This window comes from Oreochromis niloticus, linkage group LG19 (genome assembly GCF_001858045.2).
Source record: "Oreochromis niloticus isolate F11D_XX linkage group LG19, O_niloticus_UMD_NMBU, whole genome shotgun sequence".
In the NCBI taxonomy this organism is placed as follows: domain Eukaryota; kingdom Metazoa; phylum Chordata; class Actinopteri; order Cichliformes; family Cichlidae; genus Oreochromis; species Oreochromis niloticus.
Genome location: NC_031983.2, coordinates 17,089,714 through 17,110,047, shown reverse-complemented (window position 1 = coordinate 17,110,047; position 20,334 = coordinate 17,089,714). Strand labels below are relative to the sequence as shown.

General features: G+C 39.8%; 2 protein-coding genes across 2 annotated transcripts in view; both read left to right on the top strand.

The window, feature by feature from the left end:
* Positions 1–12,602, top strand: part of myo10l1 (myosin X, like 1) — a 48,315-nt gene extending 35,713 nt beyond the window's left edge. The window contains 16 exon segments of the mRNA XM_019349070.2: positions 38–131; positions 330–385; positions 1,168–1,310; positions 1,583–1,777; positions 2,012–2,127; positions 2,129–2,170; positions 2,262–2,382; positions 2,801–2,949; positions 3,065–3,213; positions 3,310–3,517; positions 3,862–3,998; positions 4,097–4,220; positions 8,292–8,645; positions 8,847–9,023; positions 9,112–9,303; positions 9,418–12,602. Of these exon segments, the coding sequence (XP_019204615.2) occupies positions 38–131; positions 330–385; positions 1,168–1,310; positions 1,583–1,777; positions 2,012–2,127; positions 2,129–2,170; positions 2,262–2,382; positions 2,801–2,949; positions 3,065–3,213; positions 3,310–3,517; positions 3,862–3,998; positions 4,097–4,220; positions 8,292–8,645; positions 8,847–9,023; positions 9,112–9,303; positions 9,418–9,522 (2,362 nt within the window). The 3' untranslated portion in view covers positions 9,523–12,602.
* A 456-nt stretch (positions 12,603–13,058) lies between these two features.
* Positions 13,059–19,938, top strand: pttg1ipa (PTTG1 interacting protein a). Its single transcript, XM_013270124.3, has 7 exons — positions 13,059–13,357; positions 14,254–14,306; positions 14,601–14,709; positions 16,496–16,598; positions 17,481–17,540; positions 18,121–18,167; positions 19,177–19,938. Exons 1-7 carry the CDS (start codon positions 13,270–13,272, stop codon positions 19,212–19,214), a joined length of 498 nt encoding a protein of 165 aa, XP_013125578.1. The 5' UTR covers positions 13,059–13,269; the 3' UTR covers positions 19,215–19,938.
* Positions 19,939–20,334: the final 396 nt, after the last annotated feature.

The following is a 20,334-nucleotide window of genomic DNA, read 5'->3' as shown; positions in this document are numbered from 1 at the left end:
TAGCTTTAACACGATGGCATCCTCTTTGTCTGTGCAGTGGGTGGTTCAACGTGCTCAGTAAGGTCAGAGTGTGCACTCCCGAGCAGCTGCTGGAGATGTCCCATGAACAGGCCAACCCCAAAAATGCTGTGGTCAGTCTTTTAAAAACACGAAAATATTCTTCACACAAAATGTGCATGTTCGATAGCTTGTAATTGGTTGTAGGTCATTATTGTTTTAATGGTTTTCTTATCAAAAACTATACAGATAAGGTTGTGAACAGTCACGAGTTGGATTGGTTTATTAATACAAATAGTTCAGGTTGAACAATGCTCTCCTTTCTCATTCAGGGAACTCTTGATGTGGGATTGATTGACTCAGTTTGTGCATCAGACAACCCTGATCGGTAAGTTTGATCAGCTAGTTTATACAAGACCTGAGACTTACTTTAGTGCCAAGATCAGCACTAAAGAAATGCAATGCAGCCACAAGTGCTTGTTTTGCACCCTGTGGCTGCAAAACAAGCCCAAATCATCACCCCTCCAAAACCATGCTTGACAGTTTTTATGAGGTGTTTCTCCTGATTTGCTGTGATTGGTTTTCACCGAGCGTGCCACTGTGCACTACAAACACTCCACTTTAGTCTCATCCGTACAAAGGACTTTGTTTAAGAAGTCTTGCTGTTTGTTCAGATGCAACTGTAGAAACCTAAGCCATGCCGCTATGTTCTTTTTAGAAAGAAAGAGGCTTGTTCAGTCTTCTTCTAATTGTGCTGTCATGAAATTTAACATTTAGCATGATAACTGAGGTCTGTAGAGTGTTAATTTTTGCAGCATATGTGCACACTGCTTTATTTGAGCTTGAGAAGAAGTCACTCCCGGGAAGATTGGAATTGGTCTTGAATGTTTTCCACTTGTAATCTTTCTCACTGTAGCACGATGGTCTACAAGTTGTTTGAAAATCAATGTTTGCCTACTCAGACTGACTGGCAGCTACAGTTCTATCTCTGAGATAAATGCTGATGTTTTTCCTCCTTGGCATCATGTCAATACCTGAATGGTCCATATGAGAAAACTGCCAGAATTTCTCATTATATAGAGGTGGTCACGCTTGCTCATCATCAGTTGGTCAAGTGCATTTTGTTAGCAACACCTGGCTGCTACTTACCCTCTTAATTCATGTTTTCAGGCCGAACTCTTTCGTCATCATTACGGCCAATCGTGTGATCCACTGCAACAGCGACACACCAGAGGAGATGCATCACTGGATCAGTCTGCTGCAGAAACCCAAAGGAGACGCCAGGATAGATGGACAGGAGTTCCTTGTCAGAGGTGAGGGTTTCGGATATTTTCAAACTTATAGATGCAACTCTGTGCTTTCTATATTTTATTACTTTTTTTTGACTTTTGGGAATATTTTAAGCAACAAAATCTTGAGCCATTTATAGATGTTAAGAACTATACGCATTATCTGTATTTAATTTTCCCTAAAAACATCATACTGTCATTTTTACAACAGTATATCTTCAACGTAAAGGTATCACAATATTTTCTACATTCTTTTTCCTTTTGTTGCCTTCCTCCCATCTCCTCTCCATCTTCAGGGTGGCTCCAAAAGGAGATGAAGACAAATGCCAAGAGCACCTCCCTGAAGCTGAAGAAGCGCTGGTTTGTTTTGACCCACAACTCCCTGGATTACTACAAGAGCTCAGAGAAAAACTCCTCCAAGATGGGAACTCTGGTCCTTAATTCCCTCTGTTCTGTCATTCAGCCGGATGAACGAGTGCACAGGGAGACAGGTGAGGAGAGAGAAATGAAAGGAGCAGGAAAGAAGGGCACATTTAATCAGGGATTATACTTATGAGGTTAGGGATATATGTCGGTGTCTCAGTTTACAATTATAGACATGATAAATGTACCCTGGTTTTACTGAATTAGATTAAAAGGATTTATTGCACAACTCTTATAAAACTTAATCATGATGTTAGTAGAAATAATTTTATTGGATTTAATCGCCCCCCTTTTTTTTACAGGCTACTGGAACATTATCGTGTACGGGAGGAAGCATTCCTACCGTCTTTATACTAAGATGCTGAATGAAGCCATGAGGTGGACAGCTGCTATACAGGGAGTCATAGACAGCAAGACCCCCAATAGAAACACCAACTCTGCAGCTCATCAGAGACATCAAGGTAAGACGCTCACATAGACAGAGTAAGTTCAAATTCATCAGCAGATGTGTGTCTTTAAGATGATTTTTTTTTTACATCATTGTGTCTTCAGGAAAATAGTGTGAACCCAGAAATAGTGGAGCAGATGTACAGGAGGAACCCCATCCTCAGATACACACAGCATCCTCTGCACGCGCCTCTACTGCCCCTCCCTTACGGAGAGGTCACCAGCTGTGAGTAAAATAGGGAAACCTCTAAAAATCTCTAAAAAAAACACACAAAAAAGTGTAAAATGGAGTAAAAGTTCTGTCATAGGGTAAAAAACTGGGTATACCCAGGAGGGGTCGCCAGCGGATCACAGGACTAACATAGAGCTAGACAACCACAAGCTCATAGATCCACACCTACAGCTAGTTTAGAGTTGTCATTAAATTTAAGCATTTCTCTGGACTGTGATAACAATTGGTGTCCACAAACAGGAGCTTTGCAAAACCTGCACAGGCAGCCACAGCGAGAACATGCAGACAACATGTTTAACACTTTAAAATGCTTACATTGGCACAACAGTCATCCTTTAATGTAATCTTTCTTGATGTTACTGTTCTCATCTTTACCCTAATTGATACCCTACTTGTTTTTTTCTCCATGCAGTGCAAAGGCAGCAGGGTTACGCCAGTCTGCAGGATGAGGCCGTGCGAGTTTTCAACTCACTACAGGAGATGGAGACACTGGCAGACACGGTGCCCATCATTCAGGGCATCCTGCAGACCTGTCAGGACCTGCGCCCTCTCAGGGATGAGGTACTTTTGTATATTTACTTACAAAAATATATAAAACTTGAGTATTTTATTTCTCATCGAGTATTCTTACAGTTTTCCAGCTGTTCACACTCTGATAAAAATCTTTTTCCCACAGGTTTATTGCCAGGTGATCAAGCAGACCAATCATGTGCCTCAGCCTAACAGTCCAGCCAATCGTGCACACTGGCATCTGCTCACCTGCATGAGCTGCACCTTCCTACCCAGTCGAGCCATCCTCAGATACCTCCGCTTCCACCTCAAGAGGTGAGCATCTGCATTAGGGATAGCATTTCTCTCACGAAGCATCCTTAAATGCATGCGTGTAAATGTGTTGTGTATATTTGTGTATTTGTAACTCAGGATACGTGAGCGTTATCCAGGCGCGGAGATCGAGCGGTATGCCACCTTCATTGGAGAATCGCTGAAGAAGACCAAAAGTCGTGAGTTTGTTCCCTCTCAGGAGGAGATCGCCGCCCTGCTGCTGAGGCAGGAGATGAGCACTACTGTCTACTGCCATGGAGGAGGTTCCTGCAAGATCTCCATCAACTCACACACCACTGCTGGAGAGGTGCATAAACACAACAGATACACAAACTTCTTTTTCATTGAAATACATTATTTAAAATGCACATCTGAAAGATAAAGTTATAAGTGTGTTCATTTTACTCTTGTATTGAGTGTAATGATCCATCACTCACATCTATACATATGTGGAGACTTGCAGTCTCATTAGCTAATCTTAAACATAAAAGAAGAAAAATTATCCTTGAATAGAAGAATAGAAGAAGAAAGCGAAGGTTGGGTGCATGTGATTTGCAAGTGATCTTGCAAATCACATGAAAAACCTTTTCAAGATAAAATAAATTAGTTTGAATGTGAATGCTAAACGCCGTCTGAATGTTGTTACTGCAGGTTGTAGAGAAGCTGATCAGAGGTCTGGCCATGGAGGAAAGCAAGAATCTGTTTTCTCTGTTTGAACACAACGGCTTCACAGACCGAGCTCTGGAGAGCAGAGTGATTGTGGCAGATGTTCTGGCCAAGTTCGAGAGGTATCCGAGTCTCTGTGAACAAACACCGACGTCCATTTAACCGTGTCTTTGTTGTACACTTTGCAGTAACTCATGGCATGTTTTCCTTTATTTTTCAGACTGGCAGGCAGTGAAGAAGAGGAGGAGGAAGGAGAATGGAAACTCTACTTTAAACTGTACTGTTTCTTGGATGTAGAGAGCATGCCCAAAGAGGGAGTGGAGTTTGCCTTCATGTTTGAACAGGTGAGATTTACTCTAATTATTATGTTTAGCTCAAAGTGATCACCTAAATGCTGACACAAGAAGAAGCAGGTGAGACCAAAAAACGTGAGCTTTAAAAAATTGCTGAAGAATAGAAGGTGGATCAGGCGTGAGTAAAAAACTCTAAAGGATGTCCGAAAGAAAACAAGGAAATCTTATTTGTATAGCACTTTTAAAACCAAAGTGCTTTAGAATAAAATAAATGAAAATTTCATAAAGTTTAATAAAGTTTAATCCTACACACATTCACAATATTTCTACATAATAATACAACAGACCTTAATAATTTTGAGTCAGTATGGGTGTCACGGGTTGGTGTCAAGGTTGACCCAAATCCAAATCTACAAGAAGAAGTTCAGCAAGTGACGGTAAACAATGTCTATAAATTGAAGCAGGAGGAAACATAAACAGGCAAAAGAGAACAAACAGAGAACAAAAAGCACAACAGGGCAGAAAAATAAGGCAACTTGAGGCTTCAAATATACTGGTGACTACTGCTAACTAAAAGTAATCTAACAACTAAAACTAACTAAACAAAAATAAAAACTAGACTTTTTAAAAAACGAGCTGAAACAGTTTCGTATCCATCCATCCACTTCTGCTTATCGGGGTCGCGGGGGGCACTGCAGCCTATCCCAGTTGTCTTAGGGCGAGAGGCAGGGTACATCCTGGACAGGTCGCCAGTCTGTAGCGGGGCTAACACATAGAGACAGACAACCAATCGGACTCACATTCACTCCTATGTGTAATTTAGCGTTTCCAATTAACCTAACCCCACTAACTGCATGTCTTTGGACTGTGGGAGGAAGCTGGAGTACCAGGAGACAACCCACGCAAACACGGGGAGAACATGCAGACTCCACACAGAAAGACCCCACCCTGATGGTGGAATTGAACTCAGGACCTTCTTGCTGTGAGGCAGCAGTGCTAACCACCATGCCACCATAAAATAAAAATATAGATGAAATATCCCTAATTTTAGTATTTGTTAGCTTAGCAAAATTGTTATTGCTTATGTATGTATGATATTGCCTGATGGATCTGTTTATTCAGACTCTGGATATCAACAAGACTCTAAATCAACTGCTAGGAAAAAGTTCTGTGTTTTTATTGTAATATATTTACTGATTTTCCTAAATCTTGCCTTTGACATATGTCCACCATACAATGATAATTAAAAAGACCAAAACTAACACTGAAACTACAGGGAGTGCAGAATTATTAGGCAAATGAGTATTTTGTCCACATCATCCTCTTCATGCATGTTGTCTTACTCCAAGCTGTATAGGCTCAAAAGCCTACTACCAATTAAGCATATTAGGTGATGTGCATCTCTGTAATGAGAAGGGGTGTGGTCTAATGACATCAACACCCTATATCAGGTGTGCATAATTATTAGGCAACTTCCTTTCCTTTGGCAAAACGGGTCAAAAGAAGGACTTGACAGGCTCAGAAAAGTCAAAAATAGTGAGATATCTTGCAGAGGGATGCAGCAGTCTTAAAATTGCAAAGCTTCTGAAGCGTGATCATCGAACAATCAAGCGTTTCATTCAAAATAGTCAACAGGGTCGCAAGAAGCGTGTGGAAAAACCAAGGCGCAAAATAACTGCCCATGAACTGAGAAAAGTCAAGCGTGCAGCTGCCAAGATGCCACTTGCCACCAGTTTGGCCATATTTCAGAGCTGCAACATCACTGGAGTGCCCAAAAGCACAAGGTGTGCAATACTCAGAGACATGGCCAAGGTAAGAAAGGCTGAAAGACGACCACCACTGAACAAGACACACAAGCTGAAACGTCAAGACTGGGCCAAGAAATATCTCAAGACTGATTTTTCTAAGGTTTTATGGACTGATGAAATGAGAGTGAGTCTTGAGTACTCCACCTCCAGCAAGGTGGAGGTGGAGTACTGGTTTGGGCTGGTATCATCAAAGATGAGCTTGTGGGGCCTTTTCGGGTTGAGGATGGAGTCAAGCTCAACTCCCAGTCCTACTGCCAGTTTCTGGAAGACACCTTCTTCAAGCAGTGGTACAGGAAGAAGTCTGCATCCTTCAAGAAAAACATGATTTTCATGCAGGACAATGCTCCATCACACGCGTCCAAGTACTCCACAGCGTGGCTGGCAAGAAAGGGTATAAAAGAAGAAAAACTAATGACATGGCCTCCTTGTTCACCTGATCTGAACCCCATTGAGAACCTGTGGTCCATCATCAAATGTGAGATTTACAAGGAGGGAAAACGGTACACCTCTCTGAACAGTGTCTGGGAGGCTGTGGTTGCTGCTGCACGCAATGTTGATGGTGAACAGATCAAAACACTGACAGAATCCATGGATGGCAGGCTTTTGAGTGTCCTTGCAAAGAAAGATGGCTATATTGGTCGCTGATTTGTTTTTGTTTTGTTTTTGAATGTCAGAAATGTATATTTGTGAATGTGGAGATGTTATATTGGTTTCACTGGTAAAAATAAATAATTGAAATGGGTATATATTTGTTTTTTGTTAAGTTGCCTAATAATTATGCACAGTAATAGTCACCTGCACACACAGATATCCCCCTAAAATAGCTCAAACTAAAAACTACTTCCAAAAACATTCAGCTTTGATATTAATGAGTTTTTGGGTTCATTGAGAACATGGTTGTTGTTCAATAATAAAATTATTCCTCAAAAATACAACTTGCCTAATAATTCTGCACTCCCTGTAATAAACCTAAACATTCTGGAGAAAATAAGGAACAGGTGAAACAAATGAATGATACCAAAACATGAAACTTGGGAAGTAAAACTTCAAACATCAAACATAGGAGTGAACGAAATACCAGAGTAAAACAGGAAGTGAGTAACAAGCAGGGCACAGAGACGGCCACTTAACACGGGAACACAGGTGAGGCAGGAATAAACTGAAAGCATGAAATGATATGAATAACCAAAAACAGAAACCAGATAGTGAGCAAGAACAGTCATTTCTAGAAGTGGGCCTTGGAAAAAAAACTTAAAGGCAAAACTTAAAAAAAAAAACTGGACTCATGATATAAAAAAACTAAATTAAAGCAACAACTCTAAAGTAGGCAAACATTACTCAGAAAACCAAAACCATGAGATAAGTAAATATTCAGATGAAACAAAAAACATAAAGTGTACTTGAATCCAAAACGAAACTAAGAAAACTTAAAATCCTTCATCAGGGACCCAGGGACCGTGACGCTATGGACGCATCATGTATGCAGGTTCAAGACCATTTAGGACTTTAAACACAAACAGTGCCACTTTATACTGGATGTTTCTGTACATTTTGGAATAACTAATAGATGAGCAATAGATAATTGACTAACTCCAGTGTACAGTGAAGAAAAAGATAATAAGATAGTTCTGAGCTGGAAGAAACTGCTCTTGACCCCAACATTTCTTTGTTAAATTTCAAATTAGAGTCCCAAGATTATCCCGATGTTCTTAACATGAATGAAAGGGATTAAAAAGCCCTTAAAATGTCTCATTTAACCTCTTAATTAGTAATCATGCCAAATTATATGACCTCTGTGGTGGTTTAGCTGTAAGAAACTGTGTGACATCAAGTTGTTTTTATATCTAAAAGCTCCTTGAATGAAGAACAAAGCCATAATAATCTCAAAGGAGTAAAAACCAGAAAACAAAACTAATTAATGTGGACACCTGACAACAATCAAAATCAAAGTCTGGGTTAAACAAACTGGGGAACGATACACAGATAAATCAAGGAGGACCTAAAGATTGGAAGTAAAACAAACATAAACATAAAAAAATCTTTTCTTAATCACTTTTTCTTGACATCGATGAGGTCAAGGACACACATACACGAGGCTTTCCTACATGAATGATGTAGTGGTGGCTCTCTCTGGTTCTCTGGCATGAATGTATGACTAAATGTGGCAGAGGTGTATTCATTTTTAGTAAGATTACAAAAGCAGTATTTGAATGCAATTCCAATTGAGCCTGATAGTTTCTCCTCCTGCTGAAGATGTGATCCAGTCAGGAAATATAAGTCTCAGAAATGCAGAGTGTCTTGCTCTCTCTCCCAGGCGCACGAATCTTTGATAAGTGGTCACTTCCCAGCCTCGGAGGAAACGCTGCAGCACCTGGCCGCTTTACGTCTTCAGTATCTCCACGGTGATGGGGCAGGTCGAGCCGGGTGGAGCCTGGGGAGCGTCTACCCAATTGGACGTCTGCGCAACCGCATTTTGCACTCCACCAAACCGGGTGTGGGGGTGGCAGGTGGAGCTGGAGGGGCTGGAGGTGTTGGAGCTGTAGATGGAAAAGGCGTGGCAGTAGGACAAGGTGGTGTCGGGACCGGCGTAGAGAAACGAAAGACTCCGAGCTTCCTGGATGGCACCCTCAGGAGAAGTTTCAAGACTGGTTCACTGAAGAAGCAGAAGGTCAGTGATGGAGGAAAAAGAAGTTTTTCATTAAAGTTAATGAAAACATAGCTTCTTCATTTTAAAATTCTACTTTGCAAAAGTGATTTTTACAATTCTGCATCTTAAGTTCACTGAAATCCCTCTCCTGCTATACTAAATAATAAATGAACCTGGTAGCTGAGTGGCTTGATAGTTCGGAGGATTCGCTGATTGTTTCAGATGGAGGATGAGCAAATGCTTGAGATGTGGGTGAAGGAGGAGACGTCTGCCACACGGACCAGCGTGCTCGAGAAGTGGACTCGTCTGCAGGGCATGCCGCAGCATCAGGCCATGCTGAAATACATGAGCATCATTAAGGAGTGGCCAGGATATGGCTCCACTCTATTTGATGTGGAGGTGAGGAAAAACGCTCAGAAGATGAATTTCGGAGCTCTGCGCAAATACATTTAATCCGCTTCCTTTTCCTTCTCTCCTCTCTTGCTAGTGTAAAGAGGGAGGTTTCCCTCATGATCTGTGGCTGGGTGTGAGCGCTGACAACATGTCTGTGTATAAACGAGGGGAACCCAAACCGCTCGAGACCTTCCAGTACGAACACATCACCTTCTTTGGAGCGTCACAGCCCTGCACCTACAAGATCATCGTGGATGAGAGGGAGATGTACTTTGAGACTCCACTGGTGAGAGCTCATCATTCGTTGTCTAATCATGCCCCCCCCCCCCAGCGTATTTTCTCAGCGTAGGATTTGATACCTCTTATCTAGGATGTACTAATCTCCTTTTTCACATTTTAGGTCGGAGAGATCACCAAGATTATGCGGGCCTACATCAACATGGTGGTGAAGAAACGCTGCAGCATCATGTCTGTGTCCAGTGTTGCCAGTGCCTGGGGCAGGTGATCTCTCCCAGCCAATCAAAGCTCTTCGTTCATCCATCTAGTGTCACCAGACGCCTTGGCCCCTTGCATTGGTTGGTTGTGTTTTATAAAGGGCAGTTGCACCAACCAGCTCAACCTCCCAAGTTGAATCATGAGCAGGGAATGAGCATTAATTACAAAAATGGGGGAAAAGTGGACACAGAAGCCAAATGCACACTCAACTGGCCTGGAGATCTATTAATAACGTAACATGAAATAGCATGAAAAAAAAACTGTTTTGGGGGGCTGTCCCATTAAATACATAACCCTCAGCAGTAGTCCTGCATGTAGATGTTCAAGCACACACCAAACTCTCCGTTTTTGGACAAATTCAGAAACAACAAGCACAAAGCAGCCACCCAGTCCCAGTCAGCCCCAGGTGGCTCCTCCAACCCCCATTGCACTGCCAGACAGAAGAAAGCCACACTTTCTCAGTTTTGTTAGTTTCTATCTCACTTCTCCTCTAATTTCCGAGTCTCTCTCTTTCTCTTTATGTATCCTCACTCTTTGTTTGCGGTTGCTGTTAAGTTAAAATGCTAAATTCTTGTTCTTGCTTGCTTTCTCTGTCTGTTATCGATAACATCAGCTCTGTCACGTCTGAGGAAAAGGACTCGGTGATTCGTCACCAAAACCACATAGTGTTCACCTGCTCACTCATCAGCGCCACTGTGTGGCCACAAGAAGAAAACTCAGCCAAAGGAAGCGGCTTTAAGTATTTAAAAAAAAAAATAATCCTATAAATATTCCAGAGAAGAAAGATTTACTTTGGATGCTCTCCAAAGTATGTGCATGGCTACGAGCCTCACTTGGCTCTGCAAGAACAATATCCAGAACAATGGTCAGAAAAAAACCCAACAAACGTTCCTCTATTTATGTCTACATGTCACACGAGCTGGATAAATGTGTATATTCGCCTACGTGCGCACATAAACTGAACAAACATGTATCATTTTGTATCGTATATCACGCATTATAATAAGAATTATTGTTACATTTTTGGTGGCCACTGCACTGTACAGTATATGAATGCCATACTAAATGCAATGTGACACCTGCCATGTAAGATACATGCAAGTGATTGGTGTTAATAATGACCACTGTATGTCTGAATATGATGCCAATACTGTACACTGGCTGTGCCATTAATGTGACTCACAGAGAAGTAAGAGTAAGATAAAAAAAAAAGAAAAGAAAACAGACTATAGTGAGTCTGGCTGCTATCGTGGTCATATTTCTAACAGCATTTTGATGAATTTATCATTGTTGTTATTTGTTGGAATCACTCTGAAGAATTAATTGGAGCCATGAAATCCTGTCTATCCTCATCTGCTCAAGCTATTCTCATTTTTTTCTTCAACGAGGAGATCAGGAGACTTGAGCAAAAATGCACACAACCTTGTTTGTCTGTGTTTTCAGCCTATTTATGAACATGTGATTTTTATTTAAACAATTACTGATAATACTGTTATTATTGTATTCCCCCTATCTTAGCCAACCTAAAGTGCTGTGTCTGCATTGCTGCTGTGTGTGTGAGTGTATTAATGGCGTAAACCGTTGGATACGAGAAGGGAAATGAGAAAAGAGAAGTGATACTACTGAGTGTATTCCTTGAAAAAAAAGAGATGAATTTACATGAGTAACTTTTGCGAAGAATGGTGTTGTAATTGTGAGTTAACGGGAAAAGCATGGAATATCAGGGGAGGGTTGAGGGGTTGTTTATTTCCTATTGTACTGTATGTGTTGCAAAGTTTGTTCAGGAAGAATGAAAATATGCTTTTGATTATTCTTTTTTTTCTGCATCAGTGTACGAGAAGCAGATATGACACTGTGAGGACACGGGCTTGGAAATAGTTTAATTGTGCACTTGGAATGCTGAAATTCATCACTGCTTTGTGTGTGTGCGTGCGTGCGTGTGTTCTTTGGACTCGAAGTGAACAAGGTCACCTGATGCTGTGCATTGCAGCTAGATGGCACTCACGTCAAACACCTGCAGAGAGCACTGTAAACAAAGTGTTCCCACAAAGCAGATATCCACTGGGAGTGCTCGCATAGCATGGAAAATTACAGTCCAGCATCACAACATGCTCCAGTTATTTGTCTTATCTGGTTTAGATGAAGTTTCTAAACTCGTTTCTGTGGCAATAAGATTTTCAGGAATTGCCCCAAAGACAGATCTGGTTTGGCTTTTCACACCAGACACTAAAGTGAAGTTCTTCAGGTGAAATATGTTGTTGTTTTTCTAGTTCATCACATACTGTACAGGGCGGCAGCAATGATTTTAGAAAAACTGAGGCTGTGAATCCAAGACCCCTCCAACCCCTCTGAAGTGTTGCCCAGTAACCAAAAATAAGTTTATCCACAGATTTAATGGGAAAAAAACCCTGAATTGCTTCTTTAAATTTAACAATTTAAAGTCTAAGAATATTGAAATCAGTCTCTACTACATGTAAAGTTCTCCAAATTTTAATAACCTCAGTGTCTTTAATCATAGCTACGGCCTGAAAGCATACACACAGCCCACTGGGATCCTGCCTGTAGATTTAGAATAAGCAGAACTCACTCACAGGTTCCACTTTGAACTTTTGGTTAATTTAGTTTCATCTAAAAAAAAAAAAAAAAAAAAAAGGAGTGAAAAACTGGAAAATTAAAGTTCACAAGCCATAAATCCTGAGGACCCTGGAGCTGTGAGATCTGGTTATTCTACATCTGTGGTTCTGTCTGTCACTGATATTACACTGAGTAAGAAGAACTTGCCCTGTAGTTGCTGAAATGTGATCAGCATGTTTCTTAATGGAAATTCTGATTACAAATCTGTCTTCAAGGGCAACTTCATCACAAAGGGTCCTGTTATCAGCCGCAGGCGGCCAAAGTGGGGCCCACTCTTATCTTGTGTTACGCTTATTATCACCTTTACATAGTAAAACATTGTGCTTGTTTAAACAAAAAAGAAAAACAAAAAAAGAGAGAAAGAGAGAGATATGTGTGTTCTTTTTTTTATTTGTAACTGGCTTTACAAAATTATGCTTTAATAAATTATTGAAAATGGTCCTATATTTACCTTGACCCTTGTGCACTTATTTTTGAACAGAGTTGAAGTTTTTCAGGGAGCTGTGCATGTGCTGGCACTTTGGCTCCAAACCTCTTTGGCCTCGGATGTCCTATTCGTTTCATGAAGTTTGTCATCTAATTTGTTGAAACAAAATATGGAAGCTTTAGAAGAGCTAAGCTGCCCAACAACATCTAGCTCATGAAGTCATCTACAACAATTAGCTGTTATGTGTTAGCATTTGTTATAGAGTCACTTTCCTACTGTAGGAGGCCAACACAGAGCTTGGGAATGAATGGACTAAACGAAACAGCTGTAAAAAGGTATGATCCATCAGGAAAAAAGCTAATGTTTTAACTGTGACTTTTTTAAAATATACTTTCTGTGTGTGCCAAAGCAGCTATTTTTTTGTAAACTTCGCTGTTTATTCAGCACATAGTTTAAATGACGTATTTCGAAATGCACTCCGCTCTGCCAACGCCTTTCCCTCTTTTGTCTGTTTGGGTGCGTAAAGAGAGCGTGCGTCAGGATTTTGCGTTTGGTTCCTTCTCAGCAAGTTCACTTCTCAGGTTTCAGACTTCTGTCGTAGCAGCCGAGGCATTTCCGCCTTTTGCGCTTACACTGTCTTCTAAAATCTTCTGAAACATAAAAGAATTGGATGAGAATCTGAGTCTACGCTCTTGGATGATGGGTTTACGGATATTATTGGCTGTTCTTGTCTTTGGTTTCGGCCTGGCGACAGTTTTCGCCGATTCGTCCACACCTGAGAACGGTAGGAAAGGAATCAGTGAATGCGGGGGCTGAGGAATTAGTTAAGCAGAAAAGCTTTTTTGTTTTTGATCAGATGTAGCTGCTTTCTAATTTATTATTATTATTATCATTATTGTTATTAGTAGTATTGCTCTTTTTATCTTTATAGCTACGCACAGGTTGCTCAAAACCCTGAATGTGAGTCTTTTAGCTGTTCAGTAAAGTCACACAGTTTTAAGGGCTAATATATTCATAAAGCATTGTTTCATAAGACTTGAACTGAGGAGAAAAGCACCCAAACATTTAGAATTAAAATGTCATCGTTTGCATTTTCTACACTGAAACTAATTATTATAAAATATATTAGATAACCTTACGCACGGGCCACATTAAGCTTAAAAAGCTTCACTTAAAAGGAATAAAAACACAACTTTGTTGGTAGAATTGTGTCTGTGTAAGACTCCTATGTCTGAAAACTGTTGAAACCTCTCAACAGGAACGAGGAGTCTCTTTTTCAGCCTCTGGGGTGCTTGATTGTTTCAGAGCAAAGAGACTAAGAGAAACTGTGGCACACACATATGAGACATTGTTTCTCCATTTTACAGATACATGGCTTCACTCGCACAAACCCGGCTGTTGTTCTGTGTATGTCTGCTGATAATAACATGACTGGTTCCACAGTCTGTGTGGTTGCTGTGCTTAGTCTCCATGGAAAATGTCCCAGGAGGATTACCAGTAGTTGCAAAAACCAGAGTGGGCACATGAAAGGCCTTTTTTAATCTGCTCCTCGTGGTGCTTTCATTTAAACTCGCCAAGTTTTGCACTCATGTTTGCCTCGACGTTTGAGGCAAAGTGTTTCCACCTTGCCCATTATGTCCTTTAACTCGATTTTTTTTTTTAAACTTTTTTGACCTACAGTGTGTGAGTTGAAAAACGGGACAAGCTGTGAGGAATGTCTGAAAAATGTGACGGTAAGTTCGCTGATAGAGCGTTTTAATTCTGCTTGGCTGGTTTCTTTTTTGGGTTAACACAGTTTGTGTGTGTGTGTGCATGATCAGAATAGATGTCTCCTCCTACAACCCAGACCTGTTTGACTGGTTTGAGAAGTAACTGATCTCATGAATTCTCACCCTGTTCCTCTTTTAGGCTGTGTGTGTTTATCATACATTGCTTCCTGTAATTAGCCTGCATACCTCCTTTTTTGTTTTTCTGTTTAACTAATAGGGACATTGTGCACTTTTTTTTTTTTTTTTTTTTTAAAACAGTGCTTGTGGTGCATCACAACAAAGTCATGTGTAACATATCCAGTGAGAACCATCCTCCCACCCCACGCGCTCTGCCCTCTGAATGATGCACGATGGGGACTCTGCTGGAGTAAGAACACACACACACACACACACACACACACACACACACACACACACACACACACACACACACACACACACAAGCTGATCACATATTGATAACGACTTTAATTCAATTAACTGAATGTTAAATATGCTGTCCAGTACACTGTCCGACTGAAGCTTATTTGCTGATTTTCTTTTTTTTTCCTCTGTGTGCTAGAATGATAATTAATATTCTTGTATAAGACAAAAATACTTGCATATCCCAGAAGTTGAGACATTACTGCGTTGCATCAGTCCGATCATGATAAAAAATTGGAAAATTAAAAATTACACCAAAGAAGGAGCTCGGGTTAAATAGAAAATACAAAAAGTGAAGTGCTATATGGATTAAAATCTAAATCTGATACTATACTAGGATGTTAAACCTAAAATGAAGGCATGTATTGTGGTATGAGGTCGTAAAGAGTTTCTGTCTGTCCCTGTGGCAGCTGAGCTGAAACAGATGTTAGATGAGGTGTTAATTAAGTGGTGCAGAGAGGATCTATAGTCACAGTCATTTGGATGACCTCCGCATCAAAATGCAACAGCAATGATTAATTCCCTTTGCGCATAACATGGACTCACTCCCACAGCTAGCACTTCAGTGTTCCAGATACAGTAACATGTCTGGGATTGTGCAATCCCTCCACATACCACATCTTACTAAAGTCCTGAAGCCAGGTACAGTCACACTGTGTGCACAGTGTTTTGCTGCTACTCCAAACTACACTCACTGTGTTCCCTCTGCTCTTAATCAGCTCACTGAAATAATCCCTATTATTGTGCAGCCACATACATTCCCCATGATGCTGGCTGTAACAGCTTCGTCTCCATCATTTTCCTCATAGGTCCCCCAGGTTTACAGGCCTAGCTCCGGGCAGTAGAGCTGCCTTTTAGCTGAGATTGTAGTGATACGAAAAACCACTAGTAGGCTTGTTAGGCTATTTCACCTCCATATAAACAGCAAGGAGCAAGAAAAATCAACTTTAGTAGGTTATAAAATAATTTCAAAATAAATAAATTGGAACAGGAGCTACTGCAACAGGCTCCCGTGCCAAGGAAAAATAAAAACCAAATAGTTACATTTAAGGGCTCTTTCTCTTAAAAAAAAAAAACCACCCTATTTTTTTCCTAAAAAAATAAATACTTACAAATAGAGATTAAAAGATCCTGCATCTTCATAATTCATAATTTTTCACGAATGAAGATTGGAACAGTTTATCCTGATTTGCTGTAGATGAATGTTTCACTAAATCACTAAAGTGGAAAAAAAAAAAAAAATCCTCCTCCATGTTTGTGGATTTTGCATCTGGGGTTGTTTGTTTTGAATAAGTGCTTCAGCATGTAGAGACATTTTAGACAATAGCGGGATGTGGGAAAGCCCTATCCTGTTTCACCGTGACAGCCTCTCCCTGTACAAAGCGTGGCTTCCAATAGTTTGGTAGAAAAATAGAAACCCATTCATGTTAACATTCATTTTGTCCACATGCTTTTGTACTTTTACATCTTTAAAATCTTGGTGCAGAACTTTTTACAGAAGTACATTTGCATATTAAACATTAAAATTGTCTTTGATCCTTGTTGTTATTTTTATCAGCGTGTCAAAAAACATTAAAGTTTTATTCGGTACATCTGTAGAATGATTTGGTTTGAGAAGAGGAAATTACATGCAACCTAATGAAGGGGGAAGAACAAGAATTTTCTATCTGGAAGATAAATCTGCGATTTGTGATTTCTGAATAACGTTGTCACTCTGGTTCTGTCTGCAGTGAACTTCCAGATCTTGATAATCACCTTGTCAGTGGTTGGTGGCATTCTCATCATTGCCTTTTTGGTCTGTCTGTTCTGCTGCTGCAAGTGTGAGAACATCGGGTAAGTGTAATGTGAGCTCTGGTTGACAAAACCCTCTCATTCCAGCCAGTGTGATGCTGGTAGAGTAAATTGTAGCTATTATATTATTAGTTGTGTGCAACAGGTTAAGATACGTACTGACTACCCATCAAGTCCTTCAATTAAACGATTATGTTACACGTAAGCAATCCTGAAAATGGGAGTGTTTCCGCTTATGCGTGAGTGTGAAGTAGCACAAAGGCAGTCTGCAGGCAGTCAGGTACTACCCGTCTACCTGCAGAGTGTGTTTATTGTGGATTGGGGCTGTGTCAAGAACATGTGACACATCCGGTCTATGGGCTACTCTTGCTTCTGCTTTTGTTGGTTCATGAGCCAGCCACAGAGAAAAGTGAAATTATAACTACAAAGAGCTGAAGTGAAACTGTTTAAAGTCAGTGAAATGTGTCTACTGTGGAGCCTGTCTGTGCTTTTCATGCCGTATTTTTATTCTTTGAGTTTCTTGTTTCTCATTTTTCTCCTGTTCTTGCTGGACTCTGTTGTCACTCCTTAACTCGAGCCCCTTGTCAAGCAATTGGCAGTTGACCGATGCATAGGTCATACACATCCGGCACTATTTTTGACTTTCAGATGCTGTTTTATTAAGTTAAGGCTCAAAAATTTGATTCAGTTCAGAAAAGTATGGTAATTTAAAAAAAAAAGTTTTCTACGTTTGCAGGCTGAGTTAAACCCCATCTTAAACTCACAACACTTGCCCACATTTATTCACACTAGAAATGCCACTAAATTGCTTTACTTTAAACATACCTTGCGATGATTGCTTTCTCATGAGTTTGTTAGTAATAATCAGCAATCTTTTCCTTCTACTACATAAATCTAACACTGGTCTTGTTTTTTCAAATCTAGCATGTCTGAGGCCAAGATGCAGCGACAGGCCAATAAGCTGAGAACCAAGCAGGACGAAAGGTGACAATATCATGTTTTGTTTTGTAATACTGTTTCACCCCCTCTGACTAGTTGCTCTCTGTATTTGATACATCCATAGCTATAACTTAAAAAAATGTGGATTTAAAGAGCTGGTGGACTCTAAATTGCTGCCTAAATCTCTAGTTTATATAATTAAAATTCAAAAATCATGAGGAAAAACAAAACTGCAGTTCAGCACCATGTCTTTATGACCAAGTTTCTCCATATAGAACAGCATCTGTCTCAGCTAACATTGAACATTTGCTGTAAATGCATAAAAAATTTGAGTTATTTATCGATACTTTACATGTATGTCCTCATAAAATACCCTAAACAACAATTATACATTTTGGGCTTTTATTGGTTCTGTAATATTTGCATTAGGTGCAACACACCAGCTCTGCCTTTTGCATTGATAGCTATGATTCGCATCACTTTCTTTCAACGTACACAAGGGGAAAAAATGCAGACGTCATACTGTTATCAGCCCAAACTGGTTTGTTTCCATATGAGTCTGACATTCTGAAAAAATCATTAGTCGTCATCTCGTGACTTATGGAAGAATGTTTTGTCTTTACAGGAGGGCGGAGATGAAGCAGAGACACCAGGAAATCAGGCAGAAATATGGTGAGCTTTTCTCTTTGTTAGTCTGTGTGTGTGTCAGCAATCAGCTACCTATACAGCATCTAAACTATGACTTACTCTACAAAACAAAATGTGGCTCTTTTTTTTTCTACCTGTAATATCATTTACTAGATATGGGAGAGCTTGATTAAGAAAGTTGATTCTGTATTGTACTACCAGTATGAGGCACTTTGCCCAGTTTAGCATAACCGCTGCGGTGGGAGTTCAAGGCTATACTATTCAAATGCCTCTTTTCTACTAATGCAGTTCAGTGTTTTTGTTTTTTTTCTTTTTCTTTAAAGCATCTAAAAAAAATCTAAAACCTGCTTCATATCATCTGTACTTGAAAAAATAACATTAAAAAATGCTGGTGACAAAAAGCTGGTAGTGGCACAACAAAAAACTGATGTACCCAATCACAGAAGCACTGATGTTTATGGATATGGAACTGGCTACTGAAATTCAGAGAAGGCATCAGATTCTGTCCACCAGGTTTTCTTTGAGTGGAAATCACCCCAGCGTGCAACACATAACACTATGTTAACTTTGCAGGCCTGCTATAATATGAATGATTTTCAAAAGACACCAGTGAATAATTACCTCTGCACTGGCACTCACATAGTATAAGGGTTAATTGCGCAGAAAAGATGGACACAGACTCTAAAGTCGCAAGGCTTGTTCCAGTTCATCCTGCAAGAACACCTCCTGGAGTCTGATCCATGGAGGCCCAACCCTACAACCTAAAGGTTGCTCCCAAGGTCCTGGTAATGTTATGGCTGATGGGTGTATACCATAAAGCTAAATGTAAAAGTTTAAGAGAGGCTGGTGAGTTTTTATTTAGCTATGATACAATACAGGGTGAGGCTAGCTGTTTACTCCTGTTTGTAGTTTTCATGCTAAGCTACGTTCACCGTAATCTGGCATTGACTAGACATTTACCATTTTGAGTGAATATATGAAACTATTTATTTAAATAAGTGCAAACGTTTACTGATTGTTTAATGTTTTCCAGGTCTAAGTGGGCAAAATCCATACTCCAGATTTTCTTGAAATGGATTTGTCAACTGAGATTATTAACTACGGAGAGAGGACATCCATGAGCTGTCTTGAAGTGACATGACTGGAGAATTGTTGTAATTCATATAAAAATCAAATGTAAGAAAAGTGGTTTAAATAGATCAGGGTCATTTGGTCAATGAAGCATTCAAAGAATCCTACATTTACTGAAATAACTCAAGAGGCTGTAACCAAATGCTAGAAGAGATGTCGGTATTTTTCCAAACACTTGTCATTTATCCTGTGACTCAAGATACTAATCTGCTAATCTACTATTTATTTGGGCATTTAGTTTAATGGTACTGAATGGAAGGAGTCCAGTCTCGCTGCTGGAATATTCTTTCCTTTAGCTTCTGTTGTAATTGTACATTTTCACATTGTTTTTGCTGCTGAGATTTTTTTTTTTTTTTTACTTTATTTTATCTTGTTTTAAATGAGTTTGTTCCCATTCTGAAATCTAATTACTGTGTTACTGCTGCCGTTTCCTACTGTAGACAAGGAATTTTAAACCAATCACATTTGCAGAATATATCCGGAATATATGAGGTCAAAATGAACATAATGAAAGAACTTATAAATAAAAGATTTCAGACTGATCCCTAATTCTGACAGTAACACTGATTATGTTTATTTCCCATTGAGCTTTCATGTTAACTTACCTTTATAATATACTGTATGTTTTGTCCAGTTTGTCAATAAATCAAACATTTGATTAAAAGATGTTATTCCTTAAAAGAAAAAAAATCAATGTGTTTGTACCAAGTATACATACACCCACACTATTTGTTTAAATTTCCCTTAGTAAGATGCATCTCAATCAGACACTTTTGGTATCCATCAACAAGCTTCTGGCATATTTCTGGATAGATTTTTGACCAATCTTCTCTCGTGTGTGTGTGTGTGTGTGTGTGTGTGTGTGTGGTCTAAAACTGAAACAAAAAAGTTTAGTTACAAACTAAGTTCCTCATGATCTGACCTTTTTGTTCCTTTTGAAACATGAGACCTCCACCAGTCGATGTATTGTGTGGGTTCCTTGTAAGTTCACCAAAACCTGCTATGAAAGCCATGACATTTTTCATTGCTCTTAAATGGCTAGGATTGCATACATTCACAC